This window comes from Drosophila obscura, unplaced genomic scaffold (assembly GCF_018151105.1).
Source record: "Drosophila obscura isolate BZ-5 IFL unplaced genomic scaffold, ASM1815110v1 contig_28, whole genome shotgun sequence".
Lineage (NCBI taxonomy): Eukaryota > Metazoa > Arthropoda > Insecta > Diptera > Drosophilidae > Drosophila > Drosophila obscura.
This window is the reverse complement of record NW_024542815.1, coordinates 339,096-349,558: the sequence shown is the minus strand read 5'-3', so window position 1 is coordinate 349,558 and position 10,463 is coordinate 339,096. Positions and strand designations below refer to the sequence as shown.

Genomic DNA, 10,463 nt, shown 5'->3' with positions numbered 1-10,463 from the left:
TTCTATGTCTCGTATGCTACGCTTTTAATATCAGTTTTTTCAGAAGGATACCAGAATTTGGGATGCAGAGGCACGGATCTGCCGCTTAGAAGCACTTGCGGTGGACTATGGATGGACCAACCTCCTCATACTCCTCCTTGGATATCCACATCTGCTTAAACGCGGGCAGCGAGCTGAGGACAGATCCACCCATCCAGGAAGCGAACTGACGATGGGGTGGTGCCATAATCCTAACCCTCATGTTGGAGCAGGCCAGTCCGGCGATCTCCCGCTTCAGACGCTCGACAAAGCAAGGAAGCTTCGTGGTGCCCCCCGACACCATGATGTTGTAGAGCATTTCTCGCCGGACGTTCTCGTCGCACTTATTAATGGATTCATAGACCATTTGGTGTAGGCCCACGGGAGCTCTGCCCAGGACGGTGGGGTCAAACAGTGCTTCCGGGCACCGGATGCTCTGGTCGCCAATGGAAATTACTTGTCCATCTGGCAGAGTAAACTTTTTCTCCAGTTGGGTGCTGAATTCCTCAAGCTCTTGCTGAAAGTCCCTGGCCACGTAGCACAGCTTCTCCTTTATGTCACGCACAATCTCACGCTCGGACATGCAGCTGAAGGAATAGCTGTAGCCCCTCTCCATCAGTAGCTTCATGAGGTACTCCGTGAGATCGCGCCCGGCCCAGTCTAGAACCCCTATGGCATGGGGCAGGGCATAGCCTTCGTAAATGGGAACGGCATGGGAGTACCCGTCGCCAACGTCCAGAACGATTCCTGTGGAGCGACCCGAGGAGTATAGGGCCAACACCTGCTGGCTGGCCACATACATGGCCGGCACTTCCAATGTTTCAAACATGATTTGAGTGGCCTTCTCGCGATGGCGCATGGTCGTCCTGGGCGCCTCCGTCAGCAGAAGGGGGTAGTCCGTGGGAGAAATGCGCAGCTCATTGTGGAGCGCATGATGCCAGACCTTCTCCAATCCTTCCCAGTCGGTGACGAGGCCGTACTGAATGGGATAACTCAGTTTCAGCACAGCGCGCTTGGAGTGGGCCAGGTCCCCCACGTACGAATCCTGCAGGCCAAAGTTCATCATCAAGCCCTGGCGAGGAGTGCCGACCACCGTGGGGAAATTCATTCGAGGCGTTTGATCACCGGAAAATCCGACTTTGCACACGCCAGATCCGCAATCGAGGACCACGGTCGAAACATCGTCGTCACACATGGTGTTGCAGATTTATCATTAGATTTCTATTTAGAGCAGAAGAAACGGAGGAGTTGGTTAAATACAAAATTACCTAAGCAATTATGAGCGCAAGAAATTGAAGCTGGGCTCGGCCTACAGAGCCTTCAACGATGATTTCTGTAAATAAAGGAGCATAGAAGTCCAAGGAAGAGTTATCGCATGTAGCTTCCGAGTATCTCTTATTCAAAGCAAATAGTATCCGTTTTTCGTGAGCCGATATTTCTGAACCTTATCTTTGTTAGACAATCAATCGGACAAGCAAGAGAGGTACCAAGGATTCTCAGCTCACATCTTTTGGCCAACCCTTGCTGTAACCTTGCAGAGGGTATTATGATTTTGCACCCACTCAAAGCATATGAACGATCTGGTCGATCCTGAAAAAACGATTGATATTAGCCTTGTTTTGTGTAGATTTTTTATAACGATCACAATCGGTCACAATCACTATACCATACTATTGCTGCCATTGGAATCGATCAGAAGGTGTATGTATCCTCTCTGTGCACCCCAAAGACTAAAGCTTGTGGTCATTCTGGAGAGTGGGGGAGTGGAGAGGCACTTCTCGCAATGAAAGAAAGCGAGTAAAATTAGAAAAAAGAAAACTTGTAGCAACTTTTTGCCATACGAGCATGTGCATATATATATTTGTATGTATATATCTATGTACTGGCTTTCGCTTGCCTCGAGTTGGCTGACTGGGGCTGTGTATTGGCAGGCTGCAGAGATGGTTGGCTGGCAGAATGGCAGGATAGCTGCATCGGTGGCATTGGCATGTCTTGTGTCGGCATGTGTTCAGTATCCTCCACCTGCCGTTCCACTGCTGTTCTACTTTCCACTTGCAGCTCTCGTAACTTTTGCTAGTGCGGCGACATCTGCCAATGTCTTGAAAATTGCAACACACACGTACACGTATATGTATACGTATACGTATTGTCTGTGTGTGTGTGTGTGTGTGTGTGGGCACACGCAAAAGGACAAACTCCTTGGCAAAATAATGAAAAAGTAACTCAAAGTCGTATTTGTATTTTCTGCAGCTTCAACTTGCTCTGTCTGTAGGTCTGTCCATCTGTCTATCTGACGCTCTGTCGGCCTGGCTCTCCCACTCCTACACTTTGCCATCTCAAAGTCGAACTCTTCCATCATGCTGCATATATCCATGCTCGAGCAAGTTAAAGGCAGGCTGTTTTGGAAATTGGTGCGAGTAATTGGTTTGTTAGAACAAAACTTATGGCACAGAACCCACCGCCATCATCCCTTCTCCCAGCTCCATGCTCCCTGTTACCGGCTCGTGGAGTCCCGATATTCCCCCCACTGGACATGGACAAAGTTTGTCGGGAACCTCACCTGGCAAACGACAGGCAGAAAAAGCACACGGTGAAAACGGCGACAGAGTCAGAGCAAGAGATGAACGAACGAAGAACGAAGGACAGACGGACACTCAGACAGACAGACAGACAGACAGACAGACAACATAATAATAATCTGCATGCCAGGCTGAGAAACTTAAAAACATGTCACAGAGTTTTCGGTTTACAGATTTTCGCAAGCGCACAACTTTGCTTTTGCATTCGGTACGAGTACAAGTACGGGTCGGGTTTGGGTCTCTCTCCGTGTCAGTGTCCGTGTCCGTGTCCTCGTTCGGGTCGTGGGACCAGGCCACCCATGGTGAGTCGAGATACAGATACACGTCTAACATGTCACTGGCACACACGATGTAAGCTGTAGCTAGAGCAGGGGAGGGTGGGGTGGGGAGAGGACCTTAGCACAAAGGTTAAAAAGCAATTTTTCGAAATGTCAGCATACAAAATTTCATTACAAATTTGTTTTACTTTTTTTCAGATATTTGTTTCTTTTCAAGTTCATTGTAGCCGTGCCACGCAATTGCGGAAATGTTCCAGTCCCACTGTTGGACAATGACAATGCCAAAGAATGTTGTTTCCAAGATGTAGTAGTACTAGTACTAGTGTTTAGTGTAGTGTTCTATGAACGAAGATAATGAGAATAGGGTTGAAAAACCCTCAACTACTGAACTACTCAAATCTTAAAATCTACACATCAACTCCTACATAAGTACATATATCAGTTATAGTAACCATTTAAGTGTCGCTTTTATGTGTCGGACAATATCAATCATAGAGAGTAAAGTTAGACAGTCTAAGCATTTTATTTCCAGGGAAATGGGTTTTCAACGATCGAAAAAGGGAAAAAGGAAGACAAAAAGGGAAATTTATGGATATTAATAACAATAATACGGAATACTGGTATGCATATGTACATATGTATGAATGTCCATATATGTAAAGTGCCCAAAAAACCGCACACACATAAGACACAGTCCTTGGACATAGGCATAACCAGCATAACCGGCATACCAGGATGCAGACACGGAATTGGTACTTGGGTTCGGGCCGGGTAAGGAAATCCACGTTTGAAAAGGAGTTGCCTTGCTAAACATTTTGAAACGCCTTAAGCTATTTAAAAATTACATCACTCGAGTTAATCCTAGAGAGGGAGGGAGAAGAGGGAATGTTGGACAAGGAGATGGGGGTTTGGTTGGGTGCTGGAGGCTGGGGGCTGTTGGCTGGAAGTATGTTCTGAGATGCACGATTAATGGCAACGAGGAATGTAATGTAGCGAATATGCGAGTTGCCGTCCTGATTTCAAATGGGATCCACAGCTCTCCCCTATTCCTTTTCCTTTCCCGTTCCCGGTTCTTCCAAAGAAAACAAAAACAACGCTTTTTCCCGACATTACAGAAGAAAGCGGAACGGAACGTAAGGGAACAGTTCAATGGTCGACCGCCGGCACTCGCCTTATTTAACCATGCATTGGGTCAACCGGAGTCGGAGAAGACGACGCAGACACACACTGAGCCTGAGACTGCGGTCTGGTTGGGCTCCAGGCTTGGGTCTGGGTTCGGACACGAGGCCTTTTCCTGGGAGTAGGATGGCGGTTGGCAGACGGCCCTCGACATCATCGAGAAACGAAAACAACTCAAGCGAAAATACAATCATATTTTTATTGCCGGCTGGTTGGCTGCATGTCGATGTCGAGCTGGGCACAACTAAGCGTACAGGACACATCGCCCAATGGCGGATGTGGTATGGTACAGTTCAGGAGGTACAGCGAGCGCCCTCGACAACCAATTCCCGTTTGCTCGCTCGTTTAGTCGATTATTCTTGGAGGCGTTTTTCTTAATAGAAACAAAGAAGAACGAAACCAAAATAAAATAACAAAAACAATGGAAGAGCAATAACAGTCAGCACTCAAAGGGCGCTTCAATGGGTTGGTTGTGGATGGGTTTTGGTCTGGGTCATGGACAGGGACTGTGACTGGGACCAGGTTGGGTTGGGTCACCAAGTGAAATGAATTAAAACTGAATCAAAACATCTGGATGGACGACCATAAGACAACAGAAAAGAGAAGTGAGAGAGAGAGAAGAAATATTTATTTGCAATCGAAATGCGAAAAGTGTGAGTGGATAGGGGCGTAGCCACGTAGGGAAAAGACGTTGCGAGCTTAGGGGACCCCCAAGCTCAGCGGCCACCAATACCAGGTGTTGATCAGCAAACCATAAATTATACTAATGAAATTTTTTTTTTTTAAATCAACAAGTTTATACTTTTGTTTTATATGCCAGCCTGTAAAATGGTGTACAAAACAGATTAAGAATATGGGCACTTTCGCAATAAAAAAAAAAATCCCAAAAATATATAAAAACCGAATACCGAATGGATAAAATCCATAATTGAGCGCTGATCTAGTTTTCCTGGCGATTGATTTCATCCAAAGGTCTAAACAAAGAACTTTTGAATTTTCTATCCCAATGTTAACTCCAGGTAGCCTTCAGTCTTCACCCTGATTTTTAGAACTGTGTTATTTGCATATAAAAATAAGAAATAGCTTCACACAAGCCACCATCCTTGATGTGATTCTCTGAATAGGACACAACCTCTCACTTGTGTGATTTCCCTGTAAGCCGACAAATCGGCTTAGATGGACTGGACTGCAATGAGGAGTACGCCAACCCAACGACTGGCCACTTACTGGTTTCATTTTCTGCCAGGGCACTCTTCCTTGTACGATTCTTTTTACGAGCACACTGCTGAACTGACAGTTGAACTGACAATCTGGAGGACCAAGTAACCGCAAGCAACGAGCGGCCTTTGTGATGCAAAGCGCAGTGGCAGCCCAGGCCCAGCCGCATTGCCACGCCCATTGAGCTGACAAAGGCCAGGTGCCACAGGGCGGATAGGGGCGACGGAGACGCCACCCCATGGAACTCTATAAATTGTAAAACTATTTTCAATAACAGCACACAACAAGGATGCTCCTCGGAGCTGAGGTTTCTGATATTTTGCCTTCCATTCTGACACGACACGACCCAACGACGAGCTGTCCAAGACGAAGTATGGGATGGGTCTTGGGCGAACTACTGAGGGATAAGGGTAGGGTAACTTCCCAACAATCGGGTTTCGACTCTGGCTACGGTTCCTTCCATGCACCTGCTCCAGCAGATGGTTTTTGTCTTTGCCGGCTCTCGACTTTGGGCAACTTCTTGAAAATACTCTTTTGCGGAGGGGTTTGGAAAAGTCTAACAAAGTTTATTCTTTGGGTTTTTTCGGTTGTGGCTGTGGCTATGGCGTGTTCTGTTTTTTTGTCTTTTCGTAATTTAGCATATTCCTTGCAGCACTTGTTGTCCTGTCCTCCGTCCTTCGTACCGTACCGCTGCTATTCTTTCAGCTCTCTGTGTTATCTGCTGTGCTCTTAAGTTTTGCTTCACCGTTTGCGGTGTGCAAATGCAAATTGCTTGGCTTGCATATTTTCTTCTTCCAAAGAGACAGGTGGGTATGGTATGGATAATGGTGGCGCGGCTGGATGGTATGGGAATACGAATAGAGCTGATGTAGCTAAAGTGCAGCCAGGCGCTCTGATCCTTCCATCTCAGAGCCAAGTGCATAAGTGGCTTCTTTCTTCGTGGAATCATTTCCGAAGTCCGAAGCCTTTGATTCGATGGGTTTCATCAAAGACTATACATTACTAAGATATTCCATCAGGAACCAATCCCATTTTCATTTTCGGTCGAAGCTTCTTGGTAAGGGGCGCGCGGGTCTATTTCTTCAATTCTCTTTTAGGCCCTGAAATGCTACGAAAAATAGCCGAAATGAGAATTGAAAGCCCGCGCTCTCTCTCTGTACATGGGACGTAGCGATAAGACCCGCAATAGAACCGGTTTTCGGTCGCTCATGCATGTTATCTTGTTATTGTATAGTTCTTACATTTTCTTTTAGGCTCTCCCTCCTTTGGCAAGGCCCAGTTGATCTCACTCACTCAATAACATATGTAAGTGCATATGTATTTATATATGTATATACATATATACAATCTTTCGCAATAACTCACTTAGTCACAGCTTGACGCATCCATTCCCTTCACTCACTGGCTAGCTTACTCTCTTATTCATTCATAGATTCTACCATTTTATCATCCTCCCATCCACCCCAGTAGCGTAGCTAGGTATTCCTTGGCCATTGACTGCCTTTGGTTCTTCCTTGGATTAATGTTAGGATTAAGATCATATACTTTCTATATGTATCTATAGCTCCTATTTGTATGTCCCTTTTATTACATTTTTCAATATTTATAGTCGAGCCTGTGGACATACATACATACTAGTATATGCAATCACATATGTATGTAAAATATTGTACATATGTATGCCTCTATCGTTTCCAATCTGTTGCATTCAAAACAGAATCTGAAATGAACATAATTTATCACTTATTGAATCAGGCGAAACTTCGTTACGGCTTGACAACCCCTCGTAGAGCATCCTAGCGCATCTCCCAACTCCCATTGGGAGTCTACTCCCGTAGAGGGGTTTGTCGTTTAAAAATCGACCCACGTAGAAAGATTACATGAACTCAAAAAAAAAAAAAACTACTACTGTCAGCTTAAATCAGGGAACTTTCCATCATTTCAATCGAACGAGGAACCGGAAACGTCGCCAGAGAGAGGAACGGAGTGTATTGGATCCTGGGTGTAGATTTGATTTGGGTGTTGGCGTCTAGTAAATCCATTGGGGATATAGCATACCCTGACAAGCATATACAAGAAAGAGAGCCCGGCCCCCAACCAGATCTAGAGGAATGTTTTCCTATTTTGCGATTGTCCAAATGCGCCTTTTAATGTAATCTCTTACGGATTTGTTTTGACAGGAGTGCCGTGCCGTTCCCGCTTCCGTGCTCCACCGTCCGATGCGATGTGTGCGAATTCCTTTTTTATCCAATGCATATGAAATGGGTGTGGATAAGTCCTGGCTATGTCTGACTGAACCGGATGGTGGGGGAGGGGGGGCGTTGGGTTGAGCACCCCATCGCTGTGGCTACAGAGTTCCAGGGGAGGGCTGCTCCTGCTCCTGCCAGTTGGGCGAGTGTGTGGGGAAGTGAGTTTATGCTTTGGTATACTTTTATCATAAATATTAAATTACTCAAGCGTATGTAATTTATTATATTAGATTTGAAATGGTTTCCTTCCCCCCGTAGTCAACGTATTCGACGGAATTTGACGGGAGGGACCCAAAAGCTGAAGACAATGGTTGAGCATAGTGCCTTTAAGATATCTGATCATCAAATGTACATATCTACTGTAAACGAAGGAAAATGTGATCTGATTGGAATTTACGACAGTGTGACCTGCTTACCAATATTCAAACTATTCCGAAGGGTCATAGGCTTATAAGTCTGTCAACAATCAATACCCTATCAGCAGCCTCCTACCTTCACCACCAACAGAATTCTTCTGAATGACCTTTCCGTTACGAGAATATAAACCCAAGAGGTTTGTCTCATGTACGTTTTATATTATTATTATATCAATTTCAAGTCGCGTATGCTTCAATTGACTAGTGAACAAAAGTTCTCTCAAAGGAAAGCAGTGGCTAATTTGGCCAAACTGCAACGCCTTGTCTGTGCCATCACAGGGGCAGTGCTTTAGATGCCACAGGTATACATCCATTACCCATTTGGATAAGGACGGATGCCTGGCTAACTAAAATGTGAAAAACTTACAGGCCATCTAATGAATGGCTAAAATCTTCATGATGCACATATCTTGTGAGTCTCCTACGACCAAACCTTCTCAAACCTTTTCTTTACAATAAGTGTATTCAAGCATTAGATACTAATGATATATTTTTTGGAGCCAACTTATGTTTACTCACCGTAGAAAGAAGAGAAAAGTGCCAGGGCAGCAAGGCAGCAAGTAACAATATTATTATTTTAGATTTACAAAAAGCCGGAAAGCACACTCGTTACACTAATAACTTTAGACTAACAACTGACTCATATAAAAATAAACACAAAGTTAGTTATGAGAAAATCAAATGACAGGAAATGGTAATGTTCCTGTATTTAATGCATAACCGATTATTAAGAACTGAACAAGTAGGAGAAATTACAACAACATTAATTTTGGGATCCATCAGGTAATTTTATGGTAATATTCACGCGAACTAATCTTGTAAGACAAATTCAACGTCCAAATGAATATGTTCAGTGTTTGCAAACCTTAAATCGAATCATTGGGGCTCAGAATGTTGCTTTTGAAAATCTATTGAGCGCTGAGAGAGGACCGAACCTTCGCTTTCCTCTAGCGTTGGTTATGCCTGGTATGTATGTAAGTCCTTGAATAGAGCCAAGTGGAGGCGCTGATGCTGATGCAGATCCACATACTGCAGATAGAGAGAGAGAGAGAGAGCTCTCATTCCACGGGCCGCTCTGCGCAATGCGATTTACATATTACTAAAGAGAAAATCTGCTTTGAATAAACTTCTCTCTAGCCGGAATATAAGTCCCTGTCTCTGTGCTCAGCCTTCTCGTCCTTCTCCCTTTATCGGGTGTGTGCAGTTTTTAAATTTGCAAACATGAGCATGTAAATTTGCAATGAATAAATTAACCAGAGTCAACTCCACTTCAGAACCTCTCTAGCACTGTGATGCGTTCCTCTGACGATGCTCAACACTTTCGCTATTTATTAAAATTTAAATTGACTCTGCCTCCGCCGTCTCTCAAGCTCATTCCCCATCCAAGTGAGTGAGGTAAGACAGGGATTCGGGCTCGAGTCCGAGTTCGAGTTTTATCAATAATTTGCTGCAGAACTTATTCTAGTCGCCTCCTTCTTGATTTCCTTTTTAATCACTTTTTATTATGCGCTGTTAGGGTGTGGGATGTGGAGTTAACAAAGTGTTTGCCAGAGGCTCGGCAAAAGAAAACAATCATGTGGCCAGGAGATAGACAGGCCGGCCCTGGCAGCCTGACAACAGAAACTCTTTTTGCAACATCAACAATAACCAGACCAGCGTTAGAGCAAGAGGAAACCAGAAAAAAGGTCCAGCTTTTTTGTGTGGAAGCTGTAGGCACCCTTGTATGTACTACGTACCATCGTTCTTATGGCAGTGATCCGATGTAGAAAATTATGTTATCAAAAGTATATTTTATGATGAAGGTTAAGTATCGGTAAGATTTATTTTACCTGTATTTTAAACTAAAACCGAACATTGTAAAGAATGCTCCGTAAAAACCTACATATGTAAGGTTGTGATTTTTATTGAACAGATTATGGAACAGATTTTCCGATTATATAATATGAAAACATTTAGATAAAACCTTTTTTACTATATTTTCACGTTTAAGCAATTATTATCATTAATATTATTATCATTCAACAATTACATATACCCTTTGCAAAGGGTATAGAAAAATACAAGTATTTGTGGAGAGGCGGCTGATAGGAGGCAACAGACATCAGACAGACAGATGGAAGACGTGGCCAGAGTAAGAGTCAGAGCCAGAGTAAAAGCCGGATTCGAGATTGGGATTGGGATCGGGATGGAAAAACGTCAACAGCAGGAGTAGCGGCAGTGGCAGTGGCAGCAGCCACGGCGACAACGATACGACAACTTCAGGACGAATGCTGGGGAAAAACTTCTGCCACCCATCACACACCCACAACAACAGCAACAGCAGCAGTGGCAGCAACAGCAAAAAAGAACACAACGAGCCGAGAAAACTCAATTAAACTTTTGTAATTACAGCTAAAACGGAAGAAGATATTTATCCAGTATAATTGCATTGAAGGCAAATGAAAGAAAAGGAAAGGAAAGGCGGAAAAACAGAAAAACACACACACACATACTTGGAGACCATACACCATAGACAAAGAGTGGGAG

At 44.2% G+C, this 10,463-nt stretch overlaps 1 protein-coding gene across 1 annotated transcript; it reads right to left on the bottom strand.

Moving 5' to 3' along the window:
- Positions 1-7: 7 nt before the first annotated feature.
- On the bottom strand, positions 8-8,573 carry LOC111081243 (actin-2, muscle-specific-like). The gene is made up of 2 exons (XM_022377249.2): positions 8,457-8,573; positions 8-1,239 (listed from the first exon to the last, which is right to left on the bottom strand). Exon 2 carries the CDS (start codon positions 1,211-1,213, stop codon positions 86-88), a length of 1,128 nt encoding a protein of 375 aa, XP_022232941.2. The 5' UTR covers positions 1,214-1,239; positions 8,457-8,573; the 3' UTR covers positions 8-85.
- Between the last annotated feature and the right edge of the window lie 1,890 nt (positions 8,574-10,463).